The following is a 26,052-nucleotide window of genomic DNA, read 5'->3' on the forward strand; positions in this document are numbered from 1 at the left end:
TTTCGTGGCAGAGCACCCTCAAGAGCTTCTACTCGAGGAAGGGGCTTTGCTAGAGGCAGAACCCCCGCAAAACCCAGGGGGAAGAAATGACAACCTTGCCCTTCAGGCATCGGTGGGAGGGAGACTCTCTCTTCGCAGAGGCTTGGAGGAGAGCAAGGGGGACGGACACCTGGTCCCTCGAGATTATAGAGAAGGGATACAAGATTCCCTTCCTCTCCATATCTCCTTTGAGCACGAAGCCCATAGACCTGTCGCCATCGTATCAGCCACAGAAGCAACAGATTCTCCTCAAACTACTAGATCTGATGATCGAGAAGAGATCCATAGAACGAGTGCTCTCTACGGATTCCCCAGGCTTCTACAACAGGTTATTCCTGGTTCCGAAGCAGTCTGGGGGATGGAAGCCTGTCCTAGATGTCAGCAGACTGAACCTTTTTGTGAAGAAAGAAAGTTTCAAAATGGAAACATCACAGTCGGTCCTGGGAGCCTTGAGACCAGGGGACTGGATGGTGTCATTGGATCTCCAAGACGCCTACTTCCATGTCCCCATCCATCCTCGGTCCAGGAAGTTCCTCAGGTTCATTTTGAGAGGACAGGTCTTCCAGTTCGGAGCTCTATGCTTCGGACTGAGCACAGATCCCATGATTTTCACTCTTCTCATGCGGAACGTGGCAAAGTGGCTTCATCTCTCGAAGATACGAGTCTTCTTCTACCTAGACGACTGGCTCATACGGTCGTCGTCGAGAGCAAGGTGTCTGGAGGACCTTCAGACTACGTTACAGTTGACGAAGGCCTTAGGCCTCCTAGGCAATTCCGAAAAGTCCCATTTGACCCCGACACAGTCCATCGTGTATCTGGGGATTCAGATGGATTCAGTGGCTTTTTGGGCTTTTCCGTCACTAGAATGTCAGCGGAAAGGCTTAGAAAGTGTTAACCTTCTTGGAGAAAGAAACATGCTCGGCGAAGGAATGGATGAGTCTGCTGGGGACCATTTCGTCGCTGGAGAAGTTTGTTTCTCTAGGGAGGCTGCACCTCAGGCCGCTAGTTTTTCTTAGCAAAAAAACTGGCAAGACAAAGAAAACCTAGAAGAGATTTTGGGAATCTCTCCGTTGGTCAAGAACCACCTAAAGTGGTGGCTCGATCCCATCAAGATTTCAAAAGGAGTGTCCCTCTATCTTCGGAGCCCCGACCGAGTGTTATTTACAGACGCGTCCATGACAGGCTGGGGAGCAACTCTGGGAGAGGAGGAGGTGTCAGGCCTCTGGAGAGAGGAACAGAGGCCTTGGCACATCAACCTCAAGGAGTTGGAGGCAATTCGCATGGCCCTTCTAGCCTTCCAGGGACGAGTCATAGGCCGAGTTGTCCAGATCAACTCGGACAGCACCACGGCCCTTTCTTATATCAAGAAACAGGGAGGGACACACTCTCGATCTCTCTTCAAAATAGCGAGAGAGATCCTGTTATGGACAGAAGAAAGAAACATAACTCTCCTGACAAAATTTATTTCAGGAGCCCAAAACGTCCGGGCAGACCTTCTAAGCCGTCGGAATCAATTGATTACAACAGAATGGGCTTTGCACCTAGAGGTCTGCCAAGAGTTATGGAGACTCTGGGGACGACCAGTAGTGGACCTTTTTGCGACTTCGAAAACGAAGAGACTTCCTCTTTACTGTTCTCCTGTCATCGACCCGGAAGCAGTAGCTATGGGATTGGACGGGGATGGATGTATACGCCTTTCCCCCGTTCAAAATCCCGGGAGAAGTAACCAGGAAGTTAGCAGCTTCGGAAGGAACACGGATGACACTGGTCGCCCCATTCTGGCCGGCAAGCGATTGGTTCACAGAGGTCATGTCTCTGCTGGTGGACTTTCCAAGAACCCTACCAGTAAGAATCGATCTTCTCAAACAGCCCCACTTCGAGAGGTATCACCAAAACCCGTTTGCTCTGAGTCTGACTGCATTCAGACTATCAAGAATTTGGCAAGCGCGAGAGGTTTTTCGAAGGCAGTGGCAAAAGCTATTGCCACCGCGAGAAGAGCTTCCTCTCAATCTGTTTACCAGTTGAAGTGGGCTGTCTTTAGAAGATGGTGTAGGAAGGAGGGCATTTCCTCCTCCAAGACCTCTGTGAGCCAAATCGCTGATTTCCTTTTCCATCTAAGGAATGTAGACAAGCTCGCAGTATCAACTATTAGAGGATACAAGAGTATGCTATCAACAGTCTTCCGACATAGGGGCCTAGATTTGACTAACGATAGGGATCTTCACGATCTTCTGAGATCCTTTGAAACTTCAAAAGTTCCACAGGTTAAGACTCCTTCGTGGAACTTAGACATAGTTCTGAAGTTTTTAATGGCGAGCCCCTTCGAACCTTTGCACGCGGCCTCGCTAAAGGACTTAACGAGAAACGCCCCCTTCCTAACCACCCTAGCCACAGCGAAAAGGGTGAGTGAGGTTCAAGCCATTAGCAAAAATGTAGGATTTAGGGGACACAATGCAGTCTGTTCCTTGAGTCCTTCCTTTTTAGCTAAAAACGAGAATCCGTCCAATCCCCGGCCCAAGAGCTTTGATATCAAGGGATTAGCAGGGATCATTGGTCAAGAGCCAGAGAGAGTCCTGTGTCCTGTCAGGGCTCTAAAATTCTATCTGGATAGAACAAAACAAAGTAGAGGTCAGTCGGACAATCTATGGTGTTCCGTGAAAAGGCTTGATTTACCGATGTCTAAGAACGCCTTAGCGTTCTTTTTGAGAGGCACCATCAGGGAGGCCCATTCGTCCTGCCCAGATGGTGATCTGAAACTTCTGAAAGTCAGTGCTCATGGAGTTAGAGCTGTCGCAACTTCAAAGGCATTTCAGAAAAATATGGCGCTCAGCGAAATTGTGAGCACCACCTTTTGGCGAAGCAACTCTGTGTTCGCTTCACACTACCTCAGGGATGTGAAAGTGACATATGAGAGCTGCTTTTTGCTTGGACCATACATATCAGCAGATTCAGTTTTGGGTACGGGAAGCAGCACGAATCCTATCCTTTAGAAAATGGATAGGTGTGCTTTTGTATTATGGTTATTGGTTTTTTGGTTGTAGGGTCGACCGCTAGAGGCGGACTTCCCTTTATTTAGCCTTAAAGTTTCAGGGACTAACTTTGCTAGGCTAGGTCAGGTGATTGTTTTTCTTTGCTTCGTTGCCCTTAGAGTATGGTCAATATGGTCTAGACACATTGTGGTCACGCCCCCGTTGTCAGATCATCTAGAACTCACCAGCTATCCAGGTCACATCCTTGCTGGAGACTCTAGTAAAGCAAAAGCAGACTTGGGTGACAGTAATCACGAAGTCAGCTACGCTAACAGGTAAGGAACCAAGATGTCTATCATCTGCATGTGAAATGTTTCCCAAAATCCTTTTATTCTGTCCCACCCCACCTCCAATGGTGGGAATCAGCTATATATATACATATACATATCTGGCAGGTAAGTGGCATGAACAAAATGATATTGTAATGATACAATAAAGTTTGTTCATGCTTACCTGGCAGATATATATATATATAATCAAGTACCCGCCCAACCTCCCCTCGGGGACAGTGGCATTAGAAAATCTGAATAGAAGATGGGAATGGTTCCTGACATCTGCCTCCCAGCGGCGGGAATGGGTACTAACCACCTGGCCGACCACTGTGTGTGCCGGGAGTTTTGAAATTCTGTCGGACTTCGGAGAATACAGCTATATATATATATACATATATCTGTCAGGTAAATATGAACAAACTTTATTGTATCATTACAATATCATATTCAGTTTTTACATGTTTTGGTCTATACGGATACTTTGTAGTTTCTGTTAGGGTTAAATCTATGTTGAAGTTTGTGACCATGTGGTATCCAATAATCCTGGATTATCTCTTTAATTTTTACCCTTTTGACAATTAACTATCTGGTATTCTTGATCTTGTTGTTTACCTGATAACTTTCTCTCCAGTTGTATTTCATTCGTTCCTTGACAGTCTTAGTGAAGACAAAAGCACTTGGATTTCTGACTATCATTTTCCTGTGGTATTCGCTATTTAATGAAGTCACGTGCATCTACTGTGATTTTTTAAGCATACACCTATTCCAGTATGTCATATTATACTCTATTTCTGATGAATTTCATTTCTTTTTTTCATGGTACCCACTCCAATATTTTACTTCATATTTTCTGGTTCTCATTTTACTTAACATGACTTCATCATTCTCAGTTTCCATGTTTTATTCTTTTGACAGATTTTCCTTCGTGTTCCTGATCTCCTTCATTATTAGCTTAGTGCACTGTAACCCATTTTGTGTCGAGCCTGTCTTGTCTGAAATAATGGTCTTTTTTCTCTGATCTCCTTTCTTGTCATCAAAATCAATTGTATCAGAATAAAATCTTTTCAATCTCATCTTCTCACCTTATTTATTAAACATAGACTGGCAGAATTCCAGTACTAATATCCTTCATGGTTCCTGATTCTATTACCATGTTCACCAATCACATCCTCAGAACCAACTGTATTTCAGCATCCCCATGTTGAATTGTAAAATTTATACTGGAAAGATCACACTAAGCAGAGAGTAGTATAGTGGAGTGATTTAATACTAAATATTGCACAATTTTTCATGCATGACTAGAGCGAGGTTTTAAAATCTTACCCTAAGTGGATTATTGGAAAATGACATATCTGTTAATATAAAATGAATTAAATTGATGTTAAATGGTTAAACGTTTTTACAGTGAAGGCCAGCAAAAAACAATAGCATGTCGAAAGATAAGGGGGGATAATATTTCCACCCGTTAGGGTGAGTTCACAGCTAATTGCTAATTAAGTTTAAATCTTGTTATTGGTCACTCAACAAAGGTCGTGAAGTTTATAGTAATTTGAAAATATTGATTACTCACAACATTCAGCTGCTCTGTTCCAGTGTTCATTGGCATAGGCTATGACATCCAGTTTAAAATTTAATGTTGTAGCAATGTTTTCATTCTTTCTGCCATGGATTTAAAACTCTGGAGAAATTCTCGGATAAAAATGCTCTGGAAATAAATTGATAATAATTTTATGATTAATTGCATGGAATTATATATCTTTGATTTACTTCTCATTAATTTTTTGTTCATTTGTATTCCTTTCTTTTTGTGAATCATACCATTTATCAGTGTCCTTACTATGTATGAAGTACTTATTATTTTACTTATTTTCTCTTTTTTTTTCATTGTAATTGTGGTATCTCCTCTATAAGCATGTGACCATTTGAGTGCTAAGTTATGTTTTTCTGGGCTCAGCCGTGTCGCTCCCATGAAATATGCCTGCTTTAGCACTATTTCTAGTAAAATATTGCTATAATACCAGAGAACTGCTAAATTGGACATGTCAGAAGCTTCTGACTCGCTCACCTATATAAAAGGTGTCGGTATAAAACTGGGGCGAGTGTTAAACACTACCACAGCAACCCCTCCAATTAGCCTTTTCCTCATCAAAAGACCCTAAATACGGGGAGCCGACCCATAGGTCACACCTAGCTACCCCGTTGAAGGAGTCTGTGACGTCATACTTTTCGATAGCCATATTGTGTTCGTACGTTCGAATTAGCTATTTGTTCTTTTATTTTTATTCTTGGTTACGGATTGTCAATCTACCTCTTCACCCAAGTTAAGTACTGGTTCCGCCCTTTTTCAATATTTAGAGAGTGAATTTGCCTTTCGTTTTGCCTTTATTTAGGATTTTATTAGGCGTCACTTATAAGTAGCGGGCGGGCGGCAAGTCGCCTTTACGGCTTATCCTTGAATTGTACCGATTCGAGTGGTCTTCCTCTCTGCTTGTAACGTGTGATATTTCAGTACATATATTTATTTATTTCTTGGGTGGCAGTTTTTAGTCGATCCTATTTTCATTTATGTTTTGTTATTTTCATTATTTTCATGTTTTTCACGGGGGTCTTCATTCGAGCACGTTTCTTTATTTCGTGCTTCGCCGTTTATCCACCGTCCCCCCCCCCCCCCTGTTATTTTTAAGTTTGGTTTATTTCATTCAAGAATTTTCCCTTGTTTCTTTTCGTCAGCTTGCCGTTTCTTATCGTTTTGTCAGTAGGCAAGTAGTTTTTACCTTTTGCGCCCACCGTTATCGAGTGGCCTTCGTTGCGGTTTTATATTTTACGTAAGTTTATTTTCATTTCCCCCGTGTTAAAGCATGATTTTCTTTTAGCTTTAAGTAATTGATTTTATTTTCTCTATGTATAGGTAGTTATGTTAGGTCGGTTAGCCTACATAGGCTATGCCTGCGTTTTCCTCGTGATCTTTTATTTGCGAGGGTACGCTGCTCACGTGATCGTCACCCCATCAGCCCTCCCTCCCTCCCCCTCACGTGGGGCCCCCAGTAGTTGGGTGCTCCTCTCGCCTCGGTTGTCGCTGACAGCCGTTCCCATCAGCGGAGGGGGGGATGTAGAGGGTCCTCCAGGACCTTAGGTTGGTGGGTGTCGCCTCTCAGCCGACCGCCTCCGGAGTTGATGATTGCTTTGCGTATGCAGCCTCGGCTTCCGTGGATTTGTTGCGCTCTGCTTCTTTCAGCTCCCGGAGCTTACATCCATCCGCCTAAAACATTCCCTCTCTGCATAAGGCGGATTTAGATTCCGGCTTCTCCGGTAGTCGTTGAGGGCTATGTTTACGGAAGTTACGCCTTCCGTAGGCGGAGATATGATATTTGTTATTTTAGTTCTCTTTTTTTTATTTTTATTTTTATTTTCTTTTCTTTTGCCACGGAACTTGCGGGTTCATGTGGCCGTCCCGGTTACTCCGTGTACCCCCACCCCGGGTCTACAGCTCCGGGTGGTCTTATTTCTTACACAGTCCCTGGGACGTAAATTTATGAATATATATATATATATATATATTTTCCTTTCTTTTGCCACGGAACTTGCGAGTTCATGTGGCCGTCCCGGGTTACTTCGTGTACCCCCCACCCCGGGTCATACAGCTCCGGGTTGTTTTAATTATTACACAGTCCCCGGGATGTAAATATATGAATATATATTTTATATATATATATCAGTTTCACCTGAATGCTCCGGCATATGACATTATTATCATAATAATCCTAATAAGTTTGTGCAATTGTTCTTATATATTATTGCACTTACAGCCCACTCAGTGTCTGGTTGCCGGTCTACAGGATCCGTGCAACCATGATGTTTGCCGGAACCATGCCCCGTGCGCAGTATTGCTTACCGGTTCCGTAGTCTGGCATCACGAAAACTTTTGCCTGCTACGACTTGTACAACAGGTTACCTGTTCGGTAAGTTACCGCACTGCTTGTTCTATGCATATTGTGATGGAATTATATTACACTACTTTTGTTAGTGTAAAAAAAAATAAAATAAAAAATAAAATAAATTTAATAAATACAAAAAAATAAATAAATAAATAAATAAAAAATAAATAAAAATAAATAAAAATAAATAAATAAATAATTAAAATTTCTTTAAATTAAATTACATTAATTAATCAACATATGTAAGGATAATGTTCAAAGATTTTACTCGAAATTGACACATTCCTTGCATTACAGACGGAGCAGTCTGTTAAGCATGCTGCACTCTCCACCCTCAAGATCTGGGTTGGAGGTTTTGGAAAAAGTCGCAGCACCAATTATCAAATCAATTCAAGATTCAGTTATGGAACAGCAAAAGGCAGAGTTGCCGGACCTTGGTTTGGAAGTAGTCTCACTTGAAGTAGTGAGGATTTGCCCGTTACACTAGATATGGTTACAGGTAACAGTGTTAATGAGGCTAGCCTAGTTGGTCACCGGGGTCTTTCCTCGAGTGACTGATTCTTCCTCTCTCTTTACTCCCAATTCCTTCATGGGTTTCACAGGAGGTTTGCCCCCTCCCAGGTCGCATTCCTTCTCTGTGATTCCTAGATTAAAGAGAAAACCTTCGGGTAAAACCTTGCTTAAAAGGCAATCAGACACAAAGCCAAGGCCTGGGCAGTTGCCACAGGTTCATACACATATTAACCCTAGGCCTTAAGGAGAGAACTCTTCCCATTGCCCCTCAAGTCCCATCCCTTCAACATCTTGAGATCGGATACCTCATAAGGTACCGTAGGGAGGGCTGGAAGGTTCCCCTTTAGTCGGCAAAGACCTGTTCAACACGATTATTTTAAATCAGGTCAGTGGTCTTGCTAGCTTAGTCAGTTCAGTCGCAGCAAGGTTTGAAAGGGTGTTTTTTAAAAGTTTAGGTGCACTGACTCACTGATTGCAGGTCTCAGACAGGAGTCGGCAGTTCCGGCACCTCCTAGTAACTTGGTGCAAGGTCAGAGCATGCCTGACGGGTCCACGCTCCCTCCCTTCCACCCTGGTGATCCTTGGAGGGTAGTGAACTTCGCTCCGTTTGTCAGCGGGATGTTGACTGCAGAAGGTTGTGGTACACATAGACTCGAGGATTTCGAGTTCTTCCCCGAAAGGTTATGGCCACCATTTATAGGTTATGTTAGGCTTATGGAGGCAGCTTCGATTAGGGAGGACAAGGTCTCCAAGGGGACTGTTATCCTTTCTAGCAATCAGGCTCATCAAGTATGGATATGGAGCCTAGAAGTGGATCTGCTCTAATACTAAGGTAACAGCATTTAAAAGCCCTTTCACGATGTTTACGTCTGATGACGGGAACTCCTTACCTTTTTCATAAAAGGTAGCAGGACTTACCCTTCAGGCAGTGACTCGGGAAGAGCCCCAGCTTAGCGAGACAGATCCCACATCTTTGTATTGCTACTCCCAGGTAGGGAGAATTTGTGGGAAGTTTGCCGGCTACATTCTCGGTAGGCAAGCTTAAGCCAAACTGTGCAATCAACTTGTTTAGTGAGCGCCTCTGTCAGACGCACTGATCCAAGCCGAATTTGATGCTAGGACACGTCTTGCAAGGTCTCTTAACTCTCTAGTGATGATGGAGACGGCGGCTCTGGAGTACGCTCATGAACCGCTGTTTATGGTCATTGCGGAGTAGTTACTTTTAAGCATGCAATGTGACTCGTACGGCTTTGCGGTTACTAAGAGAAATGGCAGGAAGCATGTTCTGTCCGAGGCTACGATCAGGCACGAACCCAACAAGCTTCTGGCTTCCTCAATCTGGGGTGCAGATCTCTTCCCAGCTTCGGCAGTAAACAAGGTTCAGAACGAGGCATCACGTTTTAATCAAAGCATCAGATTGCGTTGGGGCATTCCTTTCAAAAGGAAATTAGAGTCTTCTTCCTCCAGTTTTAGGGCTAGGAAGGGTCAAAGAAGGTACCAACCTTTCCAAGTTCCGCAACTGCATCCTGTGCTACAAGCTGTTCTAATTCAGCAAGTTCCCCAACCTTCATCTTCTAAGGCTCAGCCTCGGCAACAGCATCAATTTGTCTTCCTTTCGCCGTCGGCTAGCCAGCAGGTTCCCCCACTGTATTCAGTGTCGCCGCCTTTTACCCCGGTTCTATGAGAATCGGGTATTTCAACCTTTTACCAAGGTTGCTAGGGGTTGCAGGGCTAGAGGCCCCTTTCGTCAGCGTGAAGGAACTGGAGCCCAAGGGCGAGCTAGAGGTGCATGGTCAGGAAAGGAACCCGACCCTCATCATCTCAATGAAGTTCCTCAAATAGGAGGCAGGCTGTATCTCTTTTAACATCGTTGGGGGTTCAGCAGCTGGGCGAAAAGCATAGTATCCATCTATCAGCATCCAACCCAAGGGTTGATGGATTACTCCAGGGATCTTCTCCAGAAGGGAGCAGTCTCCGGGACAAAGAACTTGAAATTTCAGAGTCGTCTATTTAGTGTCCCAAAGTAAGGGACCGACCAAAGAAGGGTGATCTTAGACTTGTCCGTTTAAACTTGTACATTCCTTGCGACAAGTTCTAAATGCTGACCATCTCTCAGGTACGGGCCTTACTTCCTCGTGGGGGCGTCACCACCTCTATAGATCTTACAGACGCCTATTATCATGTCCCGATGGCTCGGCACTTCCATCCATTCCTGGACTTCAAACTAGGGAAAGAAGCCTATTCCTTCAAGGTGATGCCCTTCGGGCTGAATATAGCCCCAAGGGTTTTCACGAAACTGGTGGAGGTAGTGGTGCAGGAGCTAAGGTCTCAGGTTTTATTGGTGGTGGCGTACCTAAACGACTGGCTAATCTGGGAGATGGCCAAACGGACGAGGTCATATCTTTCCTGGAATATATAGGGTTCAAGATCAATAGGACCAAGTCCCGATTGGCCCCAGAATCCAAGTTCCAGTGGCTAGGTATCCATTGGGGCTTGGATTCACACAATCTTTCCATTCCATCAGGGAAGGGGATGCCAAGGTAACAAGCCAATTCTTAAAATGCAAAAAGGCTTCGAGAAGGAATCAGGAGACGATCCTAGGCTTGCTCCAATTTGCCTCAGTCACAGACGTCCTGTTGAAAGCCAAGCTCACGGACATCAATCGAGTTTGACGTTCAAAGGCCAATGCCAAGTGTTGCGACAAGTTCGGCCGGGTACCTCTGATTACCAAGGAACGTCTACGTCCATGGCCAATGGCCGAAAACCTAGCCAAAGAGTTACAGTTGCATTTCCCTCCCCCGTCCCTACTGGTGCATACAGTCGCATCATTGTCAGGTTGGGGAGGTTATTCACAGCACGACAAGGTTCAGGGAACTTGGTCACCTCAGTTCCAAAAGCTTCACATCAACATCCTGGAAGCTATGGCAGTGTTTCTGACCTTAATGAAGCTCCGTCCTCCGGAGGAGACTCATATCAGATTGGCTCTCGACAGTGCGGTAGTGATACACTGTATAAACACAGGTGGTTCAAAGTCAAGTCATGTGAACCACGTGGTGATAGCAACTTTTTCTCTAGCTGACAAGAACACCTGGCATCTATCGGCTACCCATCTGGCAGGAGTCCACAATGTAGTAGCAGACGCACTGTCCCGGTCAGTCCCCCTGGAGTCAGAATGGTCACTGGATCAGGAATCCTTCAAGAGGGTTTGTAGGAGAGTACCGGGTCTGAAAGTAGATATGTTCGCTACAGGGGCAAACCACAAGCTGCCTTGTTACGTAGCCCCAAATATGGACCCTCTAGCATACGCTACGGACGCCCTGAGTATAGGTTGGATCCAGTGGAGGGAGGTTTATTTTTTTCCCTCCAGTGAACCTTCTCCTGAAGGTGCTGCACAAGTTGAAATCCTTCAAGGGTCAGGTGGCTCTCATAGCTCCTTACTGGCCCAAGAACAATTGGTTTCCCCTTCTCCTGGAACTAGGTCTTCGTCCTCACCCTCTCCTGGACTTGAGGCTGTCGCAACAAGTTCAAACGGTGACTGTGTTCGGTTCCTCAGGTCTTCACAAAACCCTATCTTTATGGATTTCATGAAGTTTGCAGGTAGGAGGGTAGGGGACATTGATCCACAGAACATTTTGTTCTTGGAGTCAGACGAAAGAGAATCTACACTTTGCCAGTATGGTTCAGCAGTTAAACAATTGCCTACATTTCTCAGGGAATCAAATGTCAAAGTAATGACAATGAACGTGGCTATAACATTCTTCAGGACTTTATTCGAATAAGGCTTGGCAGTTGCCACAATAACAACCACTAAGTCAGCTCTGATAAAGATTTTTCTTCTCGGGTTTGGTATAAATCTATCTGAGTCTTATTTCACCTCAATCCCAAGGGCTTGTGCACGCCTGCGGCTTATTCACAGGCCGTCGTCAGTGTCATGGTTTCTTAACGATGTTCTCAGGTTAGACTCTAAAACAGACAACTTCAAATGTGATTGCCAAACCCTTTTGCGTAAGGCACTGTTTTTATTAGGTCTGGCTTCAGGTGCCAGAACATCGCAGATGTCATCTTTATCTTGTGGCCAAGGGCATATAGAATTCCTTTCCTCGGGTGACGTGTTGCTTTCACCAAATAAGTATTTTATGGCTAAGAATGAGAACTCTTCGGTAAGGTGATCCCCATGGAAGGTTGTTCCGATTCCGCAACATCCTTCTTTATGTCCTGTTAAAACTCCTAAGGACTATTTATCTAGAACATCTACCTTTTCCAAAGGCCCCCCTCCCCCCCTTTTCATGTGGGGCGGTGGTGGTACCATATCTCTAAAGGGCAGCAGTTTTTGTATTTTACCAAGAAAATCAGCCCAGGGTCCTTTCCCAAAGCGCGTGGTATTCGGGCTATAACAACCTCTGTAAATTTCTTCAAATATATGAACTTTGATGATCTGAAGAAGTATACTGGTTGGAAGTCGCACTGGGTTTTCCAAAGCATTACCTTAAGTCTTTGGAGGATCTTAAATATCATGCAATAGCTGTAGGAAGGTCAGTGTCTCCTGCTACAACATCAATATAGTACTGTCCTTGTGTCATATGAATATTTTCCATTATGCCAGCATTATTAACATTCTACCTACCGCAGCACATTTCTTTGTTATTTGACTTGGTGTATGGTCTTAATTTATACAATTTAATATTCTATTTCATTTCAGAGTGATGTAGCTTGGTGTTTCTCTGGTACAATTTCACGGGAGCGACACGGCTGAGCCCAGAAAAGGGATTTTGACGTAGGAAAAATCTATTTCTGGGCGAGGAAGCCGTGTCGCCCAGTGAAATCCCCCCCCTTTTTTTCCCCCCTTGCTGTGCACCAAGCTTCATTGCTATCGATAAGTATGACGTCACAGACTCCTTCAACGGGGTAGCTAGGTGTGACCTATGGGTCGACTCCCCGTATTTAGGGTCTTTTGATGAGGAAAAGGCTAATTGGAGGGGTTGCTGTGGTAGTGTTTAACACTCGCCCCAGTTTTATACCGACACCTTTTATATAGGTGAGCGAGTCAGAAGCTTCTGACATGTCCAATTTAGCAGTTCTCTGGTATTATAGCAATATTTTACTAGAAATAGTGCTAAAGCAGACATATTTCACTGGGCGACACGGCTTCTTCGCCCAGAAATAGATTTTTCCTACGTCAAAATCCCTTATTTGTTCACTTCTAATTACTTTCTTTCTCTTACATTTATTTCAGTTTTACGGTTTACCTTTTTGTAAGCAAAAATAAAATGCACATATTTTGAAGATTGCTGATAACATTACTACAATTTAGTTGTACTTTCACTTTCTGCTCATTTTCTCATCCACTCCTATTCATCAATAAACTATGAACTACAATCACGTTAGACATTGGGTGTTTTTGGGTACTTTGTTATGGAAAAGAAAAACTGCTTCTTTATATGCCAAGATAGGTATCTGTAATCATATTAAACTTGTCTTCTCAATGTGGTTGTATCTTGAGAACTTTATTGTCTATATTAATCATACTTTGGGTTTTCCTTCATATTGTCTAAAGTATATGTTAAAAATTTGTGTGAAAAACAAAAGAAATCAACAGTAAAGATATTATGGTAAACTCTTCGTGCATCAGAAGTACAATGAGAGTGCAATAAAAAAAATTTCATATGGAGTGCATAAAGGGGCTGTTTAATGTTATATAATATGTAAAGGTATATTATTGCTGGTCATAATGCTTAGTTTTATTGCTAGTAATAATTTATTTTTATTTTTTTATCTGTTTTTGATAATTTTAGAATAATCCTAGGTCCTTGGTGCATTTGGGATTACCCTGAATTGTGTTATGTGAGCAGTAAGTTAGTATTTTGAATTTTGCAGCTTCTTGAAGTTTTAGCTGAAGAGGCAAAATTAGACCAGCTTGTAGCAGAGGCTCGAAGGCGGCGTCAGCTAGATCACCGAATCTTGGTGGACCGTCTTTTAGAGGAGAGGCGAGCCATGAGAGCTGCTATTATGAGACAGAAAAGGGAAGAGGATCAACATGCAATCCAATATGAACAGCTCAAGTTAGTTCCACTGTCTTTACTTTTACAGATATGCTATTTTCATGCACAATTTCAAAATCTTTTGTATTATTAAATTTAACATTATGTATTGTTGCAAGTAGGTTTAATGTAGAAACATATTTTTCTAATAAAATTAGCAGGTAAACATTGGTATTTTTCATCTTGAATGTAGAATTCAGAATGTGCAAGTGGTATGGGATGTTTCATCACAACCTGGTCAGCCATATACTGTCACCCCGCAGTGTTATGGGGGATAGGGTCCACAACCACCTAGGAATAACCATAGTCGGCAGCTATTTCAGTGTGAATTTTCAGTTCACTCAACGTTATGATAACTTCTACCGTCTTGTGCATCAGGACCTTCCTCCAGCACTAGGCTCTTGTCCAGATGCTGTAGAAGAAGAAGCAGGGTATTTAGGAGGTATCTTAGGACATAATTAAATAAGATATGTGAAATCCACATGATACGTACACAACACACAAACACTAGAGGTATACACAGTGACCTAGGAAGCTGGGCAGTGATGCTGGGTCATTTGTACATTGTATACAGTACAGTGAAACCTCGTTTTAATGGACCAATGGGGGGAAGGTTGTCCGTTAATGCAGATTGTCTGTTGAAGTGAAGCATTTTTTTTTTCGTGCTCTAAGTGATGTTCATTGGTAGGCTAAGCTTTAACATAGATTCGATAACCACTGACATACATGAAAAGATTCGCATTATGATAAAAACTGATAATAAAGGTAATAAAACCATTTTCACATATACTATTTCTGGGCTCAGTTTGTGTCGCTTCGTGAAATAATCCTTAAGTTCATTATTTCTAGGTAAATGATACTAACATTATACCAGAGAAAAAATAAATTCAGGAGGATGTCAGAATAACTGACTCGCTCACCCTAAATAAAAAGAGGGTGTCGGTATGGTATCTGGGGCGAGTGAGACCACTACCACGAACCTCTTGTCATTTAGAATTCTCCTTCATCAGAATCCCCTTCCTGAAAGACCTGATACACAGTCGGAGTCAGCAACTACTACTACTACGCTACCCACCACGCCGACTGCAGCGCCTCTGGTGGCCATCCTTTTTCGTTAGCGAACTTGGAAACACGTGCCTTTTTTCCCTCTGTGTATTTTGTGCACTTTTCGTGGATTTACTTGCATTATGGAACTAGCAGCCATCGCCGCAGCTAAGTTAAGTACCCCGAAAGGTTTGAATCTAGTTTTATGTCAGCCAGGAACTATTTTTACCGTTTTTTAGGTCCAAATAATAGTCACCTGGTCTGGCGCATGGCGGCCTTGCCGGCTCGCCTCATGTTCGGTTAGATTCCTCGGTCCCCCATACCGTGGTATCTATCCAGTGTATTTTTACCTTTATATGTGGGTTCTTTCACGTGATACACAAGTTCCCGATATTTATTTTACATCGTAACTATTCGGAAATCCATTGCCTATGCCTTAGATTAGTGTTCATGCATGCATGTCTCTTTGTCTAGGTGTATCCTGGCCGTTGCCCTCCATTTTACGTGTCAGCTAAGGCTAGCTTCTGAGCAGTCGGCTGGTTTTCCTTCGGGGTACTAGCCTACTTCTCCTGGACGTCCCCTTTCTCTCTCACTCGTGATTTCCCTTTCTCTCTTTTTACAATGTATTTTTTATTTAGGGGTTTGCATGTTGGGGCGATCAGTTTAGCCTAGGCGGTTTTGTTGCATTTTCACCTCATGGTCCACTGCGATCAGTTCTGTTGCATTATCGCCTTTTGGTCCACTCGAGCTCACGTGGTCGCTCGACCTAGGCTGTTTTGTTGCATTATCACCTCTTGGTCCACCTGCGATCGCGTCGAGCCACTGGTCGCCCTAGTCCCAGTCATCTTCCCCTCCTCCTTTGTGGAGGGGGGGGTTTGTCCTTGCTCGCTTACGGTCGCTATAGCAACCATCTGAGCACCACTCCCCCCTCCCCCCTGTAGGGGGGTCACGGGAGTTAAGGACTGCAGGGAGTACTGCTGGACCGTCCATGTTCTCTTTAAACTTAGGGGGAGTTCCGGTGTGATCAGCAAGGGGTTGGCCACCCCCTCTGTTTGCATCAGTCCTTCTCCGGCGTTCTTTGTGCTTAGATTCCTCTTCCCCCCTTTCCTCTAATTATATCTTTGTCCCTTTGTCTGCTGACGGAGCGCCCACTTGCTATCCGAGCGCCCCGGCGGTTGGCGGAGGGGTAGCTGACTCCGCCAGCTATGGAAGGGGAATGGGTATCGGTCGGTCTTACATGCTTTCCCCATAATGTATCATAGTCCCTTCGTCTGCTGACGGAGCGCCAGCTTGCTATCCGAGCGCCCCGGTGGTTGGCGGAGGGATTTTACGACGGAGCTACACGCTCCAAACTATTTAATTTAATTTATTTAGTTTTAATTATGGGTAATCCTCTCTCATTCTCTGGCGTGGTGTACTACTCCTTGAAACTCATTTATGGGTGTATAAAAGGTATCTGCTTTACCTACTCTCCTCTCCGGTGTACACCGGGGGAATTCAACCAGTTACCAGGTCCCATGGACCTTCTTCCACACGGATTACAGGGGGGGGATTATGCCCAAAATTTTTATGCTACTCCGGAGCATCATAAGTGGTCCTGTTAATGTATAACGTTGATACTTATGTATCTATCACTTACAGGCTACTAACTGTCAGGAGGCCGGGTGCAACGCCGTCCTCCAGGACCCCTGTGGGCACGAGGTCTGCAGGTCCCATGCTCCCTGTGCGGTCCGCCATAACGACTTGATCGTCTGGCACCACGAAGCCTGCTCCATCTGCTACGAGCTGGTGGAACAGTTTTCGGACGGAGTAAGTATTTACCAGCGTGGGTTTTTTTTCTCTTTCCTGGTATATACTATCACATAAATTTGTGTTATAATGCTATATGATTATAAGTGTCAAATGTTAATGATGCGTCCTCGGGGCTTCGTTGTAAGGATTACAATGACCCTCTCTTTCAGGCTGCCGCCGTTAAGGACGCCGCGTCGGCTACCCTGAGAGCCTGGGTAGGTGGCTTCGGCAAGAACGCGCCAAAGGGGCAGCCGTATATCTTAGACAAGAAGATGGCTGTCCAAATCTTCCCAGGCGGTAAGCCGACTGGGTATGTGGACCCCGCCGCGGCAGCTCCGACGATCGCCACCATCCAGCAACAGGTGGAGCAGTCCCTGATGGAGGGAGGAGGCCAGGACATCTCGGCGGACGTCGCGACTCTGGACCTCAACGTAGAGCCAATGACGGTAGGTGGGGGTGAGTTATTGGTTGAGGTAGGTTTGTTAGGGACCCAAGGGCTTCCCTTGGACGCTTCTGGATCTTCACCTGTCCCTTCCTCTTCTTCATTCCAAGGCTTCACGGGATCAGAGATCCCCGCTAGGACGCCTACTGCCTCAGTAGTCCCCAAAGTGAAGGGGCAAAGAGAGCAGAAGACCCTTCAGAAGACGTCGTCTTCTTCATCTTCTCGTAAGTCTCCGGTTCACCATCCCGGAGCAGAGAAAGCGAAGACCTCTTCTTCACACTCAAAAGGGTCAAGAGGTAAATCCTCTAAAGAGAAGGTCCGCGGTCCTGCCGAGCCAGTACCTTCTTCCTCTGCCGGAGCTCCTCCGGTGACCCCTGTCGGGGCCAGTCCTGTTGGTCCCTTCAATCCTGTTGCTTTCACGGCAGGGGTCGTGCAACAGGTAGGAGACATGGTCGGATCTTTGGTGAATACCAGATTCGATCAAATGTTTGCACAGATCTCCACCACGTTGACTCAGTCCGGTCAGTCGATTCAGAATATTTCTGATTGTCTGACGGACCAGGAGAATCGGCTGGCAGGGCTGAGCCAAGCACCTCAAGCCGTTCTCCCTGTAGCAGGCGCCGGAGTTGCCCCATTGCCTGACTACAACACCCTTCCCGCCTTCTCTATGAGCAATCCTTGGAGGGTAGCAGCCTTTGCTCCCTTCAAGGACGGCATGATCTCCATCCCGGACTATGGAACTCGTCGTATCGAGGACTTCGAGTTCCATCCCGCCGGCCTACAACCGCCTTTCATGGGATATGCTAGGCTAACGGAGGCAGCCTTGAACAGGGAAGATAGGATCCCTAAGGAGACTGTTTTGTACAGTCGTGAGCAGGTTCAAAGGTAGTGGGTACGTTGCCTGGAGGATTGGGACTGTACCAACACCAAACTCCAGGCATTTAAAAGCCCTTTCACAATCTTTGCTACGGAGGAGGAGGCACCACTCCCCTTCACAACAAAGATAGCAGAGATCACAATACAAGCTGCCATGAAGGGAGAACCTCTTCCTCAGCTTAGGGAGTCAGACCCGATGTCCCCTCTCTTACCAGCCTTTGGGGAACTCTGGGAAGACCTACCAGCAACATTCACGGTAGGAAAACTCAAACCAGACTGTGCCATGGATCAGTTTGGTGAGAGACTCCCTAGGCTACCAGATAACCTTATCCAAGCCGAATTCGAGGCGAGGACAAGGTTAGGCAGAACTCTGAATTCCCTAGTAATGACAGAAGTTGCTGCATTGACTTACGGAACGGAGCCTCTATTTAAGCTCCTGGCAAAGTCTCAAACACAAACGGTACAGTCGGATCTGTTCGAGTTTGTGGTAGCGAGACGGAACTGTAGGAAACATGTCCTGCAGAAAGCTACAATTTGGCATGAGACGAATAAGCTGCTTTCTTCAACCATCTGGGGGCTGACCTCTTCCCAGAATCAGCTGTGAATGAGGTGCAGCATGAGGCAACCAGGCTTAACCAAAGCCTTAGGGCTCGCTGGGGTCTTTCCAGTAAGAGGAAACCGGAGAATTCTCCTGCTGGAGCTAAGAAGCTGAAAAAGACCAAGAAGTTCCCGTCCTATCAAAAGCAGGAGCAGCAACATTTTGTTCAAGCAGTTCCGGTCTCTCAACCCGTGCAACCGGCAGCTGCAAAGGGTCAAAATCAGCCCATCCTCCTGTTGGCTCCACAAAACCAACCCTCGACCTCCTACGGGGTTTCCCCGGCTTTCAACCCTGTATTTGAAAGCCAGGCCTTCCAAACCATTAATAGGTTTGCAAGGGGAAGCAGGGCTAGGGGTACCTTTCGTCAGAGGGGTGGCGGAAGGGCAACCAACAGGGGGAAACACTTCCGTGGAGGGCGCGGAGCACGCCCTGCACAACAACAGTGAGAACCCTCAGGTAGGAGGGAGGCTGTTCCTCTTCCGTCACAGGTGGGGGTTCAGCAATTGGGCACAGAGCATTGTGTCCAAAGGGCTGGGATGGAGTTGGATCAAAGGTCCTCCTCCATCCAAATCATTCCTTCAACTACCAACAAAGGAATTGACAGATTATGCGGAAGAGCTCCTTCAGAAAGGGGTAGTGTCAAGAGCCAAGCATTTAAAGTTTCAAGGACGCTTATTCAGCGTGCCAAAGAAAGGCTCATCAAAAAGAAGAATAATCTTAGACTTGTCCCCAGCTAAACTTATTCATTCGTTGCGACAAGTTCAAAATGCTGACCATCTCGCAGGTGCGGACCTTACTTCCCCGTGGGGCCGTCACCACCTCTATCGACCTTACAGACGCATACTATCATATCCCAGTAGCGAGACACTTCCGCCCATACCTAGGCTTCAGGTTGGGAGACCAGGCATTCTCTTTCAAAGTGATGCCCTTCGGGCTGTATGTAGCCCCCAGGGTATTCACGAAAATAGCGGAAGTAGTAGTACAACAACTGAGATCACAAGGGATAATGGTAGTAGCGTACCTCGACGATTGGCTGATTTGGGCGACAACCGTCGAGGAATGCCTCAGAGCCACAGACAAGTAATCCAGTTTCTGGAACATATGGGGTTCCAAATAAACAGGACAAAGTCCAGACTCACTCCGGAGTCTCGTTTTCAATGGGACTTGACCTCCCACAATCTGTCAATTCCTGTGGTCAAAAGGAAAGAAATAGCTAAGTCAGTAAGGCAATTCCTCAAGTGTAAAACGAGCATCAAGGAGAAACCAGGAAAGGATCCTAGGTTCACTCCAGTTTGCATCAGTAACAGATGTTCTGTTAAAAGCGAAACTGAAAGACATAAAAGGGATTTTGACGTAGGAAAAATCTATTTCTGGTGATTGGCTCGTGTCGCCCTATGAAAGGATCCTTAATATCATTCTTTCTAGGCAAAATTAATCTAAATCTTACCAGAGAAAAACAAAATTAAGAAAATGTCAGTAAAAATGACTCGCTCACTCTATAAAAGAAGTGTCGGTATGAGAATAGGGGCGAGTGGAACACTACCACGAGTCATTCACCATTTAGACCTTCCAATCCAAAATCCCACTAGCGAGAGCTGATACTAACGGGTGATGCGGGCGGCCGCTACTACTAACTACTAGGACGCCACGGACAGCAGCGCCCCCTAGCGGTCATCCTTAATCTATGAACATCTTGCCCTGCAGGGGGGGAAAAGCAAGACAGGGTGGGTTTCATAGGGCGACACGAGCCAATCACCCAGAAATAGATTTTTCCTACGTCAAAATCCCTTTTCTGGGCTCAGCTCGTGTCGGCCTATGAAAGAGTACCAGACAGGCAAGATGGGAAAAGGGGACCAAATGAAAAAACTGAAGTAAAAAATAGATATATAATATAAGTGAATCAGGTATACAGAATACAAATTAAGTACTTAAGCTAACTTATGCTAAACAATGGCATAAAAAAGAGAGCCAACAACAAAAGTACTTAAAACTAAACTTATAATAAACATAGTAGTATACAATAATGTAATGTAAGTTAACAAAACAGGTTCACTTAAGCAAAGTATTTACATAATATACAAACACATTGTGTCCTACCCTAGCATAAAAATAAGGGTAGGGACACTGAAGTACCTTATAAGTACAAAGTGTGGATGTCCCTAGCAAAAAAATAAGGGACAAACCACTAATATGACCTCAGCGGCTAAGGCTAGAGTGTCTGAGTAGCATGGCGATAGGGTGAGGCATGTTAGACGAGGTAGGTAGGAAGGAGATCTGGATCTACTACTAGATACTATACAGTATCAGGAGAACAATGTTTCCCGCTGCTACTGCAGAAAATTTTAAAGATTCCAAGGACTTTAGATAGTGACGTTTAAAGACTGTCGGAGATTTCCATCCAGTATACTTTTTAAGATCCTCGAAGTTCATATGTTGAAAGTAGTTAATTGAGGTGGCTACTCCCCTGATGTCATGTGCTTTTGGGAATGAATCAGGGTTGGCTTGTTTAATGAAGTAAAGGATCTGTTGTCTAATACCTTTTACTGATAAAGTACCACCTTTTTCTCTCATGAAGAGAGAACCTGAGGATCTTGAGGATGTGCGAGATAGAAAGGCTCTTAAAGTTGATACTGGGCAGAGAGAAGGGTCTTGCGGAAGTGGGATGACTTTCCAAGGAGCCCACCTTGCAAGAGGATCCTCATTTTTAGCTAAAAAGCTACGATCCGGAGCAAGCAGGACTTCTCCTGAGGGGAGGAATTCTACATGACCCGCATCTCTGGATAGAGCCGACAGTTCTGAAATTCTAGCTCCTGAGGCTAGGCTTAATAAGAATAACGTCTTTCTGAGGAGCATTATGAATGTGCACGACGAGTTGTCAGTATCTGATGCTAGTTTGAGGACGTCATTTAAGAAACCATGAGACTGCCGTAGGCCTTTGAGAAGGTCTAAGTCTAGCACAGGCTTTAGGGATAGACGTAAAGTAAGATTCAGTCAGATCTATCTGGAAACCCAACTGAAAGATCTTCTTCAAAGCCGATTTATGCGTAGTAATAGTGCTAGCTGCTAAACCTTTTTCAAACAAGGATCTGAAAAAGGATATAGCTAAGTTAACTGTCATGGTTGTAGTGTTTGATTCTTTCAGGAAGGATGCTAATTTATTTAACAGCAGAGTCATATTGTCTAATAGTTGACTCTCTCTTATCTGACTCTAGGAAGAGGATGTTTTGTGGATCAATGTTAGCATCTTTGTTAGCCGCAAACTTCATGAAGTCCATAAAGTTAGGGTCTGAAGAATTCCTGAGGAAGCGAACACAGTCCTCATTTGTACTGCCTGTGACAGCCTGGGATTGGGAATCCGTTGAGGTCGGAGACCCAATTCAGAAGCAGCGGATACCAGTTGCTTTTGGGCCAGTCTGGTGCAACCAGCGCTACCAGTCCCTTGAAAGTCCTCAGCTTGCTCAAGACTTTCAATAGAAGATTCACTGGAGGAAAAACATAAATTTTTCTCCACTGACTCCAATCTAGCGATAGGGTGTCCGTGGCATAAGCCAGAGGGTCCAGGTTGGGGGCCACATAGCAAGGGAGCTTGTGGTTTGCTTGTGAAGCGAAGAGATCTACTTGGAGACCTGGGACTCTCCGGCATATCCACTGGAATGACCTGTCGTCTAGGGACCATTCTGATTCCAGAGGGACCGACCGGGACAAAGCGTCTGCTATCACATTTCTTACCCCCGCCAGGTGAGTGGCGGACAGATGCCATTTGTGTTTGTCTGCTAGGGCAAAGATGGCTATCATGACATGGTTCACATGTTTGGATTTGGACCCTCCTCTGTTGATGCAATGAACTACCACTGCACTGTCCAAAACTAGTCTTAGATGAGACTTTTTCGGGGGAAGAAGTCTCTTCAGGGTAAGAAATACTGCCATTGCTTCCAAAACGTTTATGTGGAGCTGGCGGAACTGAGCTGACCAAGTCCCCTGAACTTGTTTGAATTGAGAATATCCCCCCCAACCGACAGGGAGGCATCCGTGTGATAGGTTAATACCGGAAGGGGATATTGGAGGGGTACCAGTTTGGCCAGGTTCTTCACTTTTGTCCATGGACGGAGTTGATTGCGAAGGATCTGTGGAATTACTGACAACTTGTCTCGAGATTTGGCGTTTGCTCTCGATCGCCAAACTCGGTTTATATCCTTCAGCCGCTGCTTTTAGGAGGATGTCTGTCAAGGAGGCAAACTGAAGAGAACCTAGGATTCTTTCTTGGCTTCTCCTTGATGTTTGTTTGCATTTGAGAAATTGTTTCACAGCTTTGGCTATTTCTTTGCGTTTGACCACTGGAATTGACAGATTGTGGGAAGACAAATCCCATTGGATTCCTAGCCACTGAAAACGAGACTCTGGAGTAAGTCTGGATTTCGTTTTGTTTATCTGGAACCCCAGATGTTCCAGAAATTGAACTACCTTTTCCGTGGCTTTGAGACATTCCTCGACTGTTGGTGCCCAGATCAACCAATCGTCGAGGTATGCTGCTACCATTATCCCCTGAGTTCTCAATTGTTGAACTACCACTTCTGCTATTTTGTGAATACCCTGGGGGCTACATTCAGACCGAAGGGCATCACTTTGAATGAGAATTTTTGATTTCCTAGTCTGAACCCTAGGAATGGGCGGAAGTGCCTGGCTATAGGGATATGATAGTATGCGTCTGTAAGATCGATGGAGCATGTGACGGCTCCACGAGGAAGTAAGGTCCTTACCTGCGAAATGGTAAGCATTTTGAACTTGTCGCAACGAATGAAAGAGTTTAGCCTTGACAAGTCTAAGATTACCCTTCTTTTTGTTGAGCCTTTCTTTGGCACGCTGAATAAGCGACCTTGAAATTTTAAATGCTTGACTCTCGCAATAGCTCCTTTCTGAAGGAGTTCTCTCGCATAATCTGTCAATTCCTTTGACGGTTCCTGATAAAATGATCTGATTGGAGGGGGATCTTTGATCCAACTCCAAACCAATCCCTTGGACACTATGCTCTGTGCCCAATTGCTGAACCCCCTGTGACGGAAGAGGAACAACCTCCCTCCTACCTGGGGAGCCTCATTGTTGTTGGGCGGGTTGACCTCCACGCCCTCCTCTGAACTGCCTACCTCTTGTCGCTCTACTTGAGCCACGCTGGCGAAAGTGGCCTCGCGCTCTGCTACCTCTCGCCTGCCCCGAAAAGGGAGGATAAGCCTGACTTTCATAAACAGGGTTGAAGGCCGGCGAGAGTGCGTAAGAGGTCGAGGGTTGCGACTGAGGAGACACAAGGAGGATGGGTTGGGTCTGTTTTGAAGTTGCAGGCTGTCCCTGTTGGGTAACTGGGACGGCCTGAACGAATTGCTGCTGCTGCTGACGTTTCTGGTAAGGCTGGAATCTTCTACCAGCCTTCTTTGGTTTCTTACCAGCAGCGGGGGCGGATTCTTGTTTCCTCTTAGAGGAGATACCCCATCTAGCTCTGAGGCTCTGGTTGAGCCTAGCAGCCTCATGGTGTACCTCATTCACCGCGGACTCTGGGAAGAGGTCCGCCCCCCACATGCTGGAAGCCAGGAGCCTATTAGGTTCGTGCCTAATAGTGCATTCCTGCAGAACGTGCTTTCGACAGTTCCTCCTAGCTAGGAAGAAGTCGAAAGCATCTGTCTGAACCGTTTGAAGCTGAGACTTGGCCAGAATCTTAAATAAAGGTTCTGTGCCATACGATAAAGCAGCCATCTCAGTAATGATTAAAGAATTGAGGGATCTCCAAACCTAGTTCGAGCGTCGAACTCTGCCTGAATCAAGGTATCAGGCAGCCTCGGAAGCTTTTCACCAAACTGGTCCATGCACAGTCCGGTTTGAGCTTACCAAGCGTGAAAGTGGACGGCAAGTTCTCCAACAATTCCCCGAAAGCTGGGAAGAGCGGAGAAGTAGACTCCGCTTCCCTCAGTTGTGGCATGGGCTCATCCTTGAGGACTGCCTGAAGAGTCGCTTTTCCACTATTTTGGTAGCGAACGGAAAGAGAAGCCTCCTCCTCCGTCGCAAAAATAGTGAAAGGACTCTTGAAAGCCTGGAGCTTAGTGTTGGTACACTCCCAGTCCTCAAGGCAGTGAACCCATTCCCGCTGAGCGTGCTCTCTACTATAAAGCACGTTCTCTCTGGAGATCTTGTCCTCCTAGTGAGGGCCGCCACGGTCAGCCTAGCATATCCAATGAAAGGCTGAGTCAATCCCGGAGGATAAAACTCGAAGTCCTCAATCCTTCGAGTTCCACACTCCGGGACAGAGATCATACCGTCCTTGAATGGAGCGTAAGCGGCTACTCTCCATGGGTTATCCATGGAGAAGGCTGTAGCGACTCATAAGGAGGTAGCTGGGGAATACCAGCACTTGCTACTGGGAAGAGACTGGGTAAGGAACCTGAGCAAGCCCAGCTACTCGGTCCTCATTCTCTCTAACTCTGTTAGAGAGATCTTGGATGGACTGGCCCGACTGATTCAAAGTGTTCGACAGTTGCGCGAACATCTGTTCGACTTGGTTCCGAGGGCGGAGACCTGTGAGCCGACCATCTCTCCTACCTGTTGCATCACCACTGCTGAGAAGGCAGTGGGATCAAAGGTGCTCGGTCCCGCTACTCCAACCGGCGTTGCCGGGAGTGATGCGGTGGAGGCCGGAGAAGGCATTGGCTCAGCAGGAGCGTGAGCCTTCTCCTTAGAAGCCTTTGCTTCTAGAGCTCTTGGAGCGTGAGGAGCTCGGCTTAGCCTTCACCGCGTCAGCATAGGAAGTCGAAGACTTCTTAGCTGAAGAGACGACGACGACTTTTTAGAAGTCGTCTTAACGAGGGTCTTCGGTTCTCTCTGTCCCTTCACCTTTGGGGGTACAGAGAGAGCGGGGGAGCGGGCAGGGATCTCAGATCCCGAAAATCCTTGGAAAGAGGCAGTAGAAGAAGGGACAGGAGAAGATCCAGGAGCGCCCAAGGAAAGACCTTGGGCACCCGACACACCTACCTCAACTAACAAATCCTCTGCACCTACCGCCATAGGCTCAATATTAAGGTCCAGGGTTGCGACATCTGGGACCGTCTCCTGCGTGGCCACGGCCCCTAACGACTGCTGCACCTCTTGCTGGATAGAAGCGATGAGAGGGGCTGCAGAGATGGGTCAACATCCTGTTGACTTGCCGCCGGGGAAGATCTGAATGGCCAGCTTCTTGTCTAGGATGTATGGCTGGCCCTTGGCGGCGTTCTTGCCGAAGCCGCCCACCCAAGCCTTCAGGGTTGCTAGGGCGACTTCCTTCACGGCGGCAGCCTGAAAGAGAAGGCGAAATGAAGCTTCTAGTGGCGGGGACGGGGTTAAACAATGTTAAGACTAAGTGTTATTAGTAATACGATAAAGAAGTCTAAAATCGACTTACCCCTCCCCACCAGCTGACTGACAGGTCATAGCAGATGGTGCAGGCTTCTGGGTGCCAG

The 26,052-nt window shown here is 45.8% G+C and overlaps 1 protein-coding gene across 3 annotated transcripts in view; it reads left to right on the forward strand.

Annotated features, from left to right (window-relative positions):
* The window catches only part of LOC135196922 (meiosis-specific nuclear structural protein 1-like), a 508,419-nt gene that overhangs the window by 354,268 nt on the left and 128,099 nt on the right, over positions 1-26,052 (forward strand). For all 3 annotated transcript variants that reach the window (XM_064223758.1, XM_064223759.1, XM_064223757.1), the window contains exon 9: positions 13,663-13,847. In XM_064223758.1, the coding sequence (XP_064079828.1) occupies positions 13,663-13,847 (185 nt within the window). The remainder of the gene's footprint in view (positions 1-13,662; positions 13,848-26,052) is intronic.

Source organism: Macrobrachium nipponense, chromosome 18 (assembly GCF_015104395.2).
Source record: "Macrobrachium nipponense isolate FS-2020 chromosome 18, ASM1510439v2, whole genome shotgun sequence".
NCBI lineage: Eukaryota > Metazoa > Arthropoda > Malacostraca > Decapoda > Palaemonidae > Macrobrachium > Macrobrachium nipponense.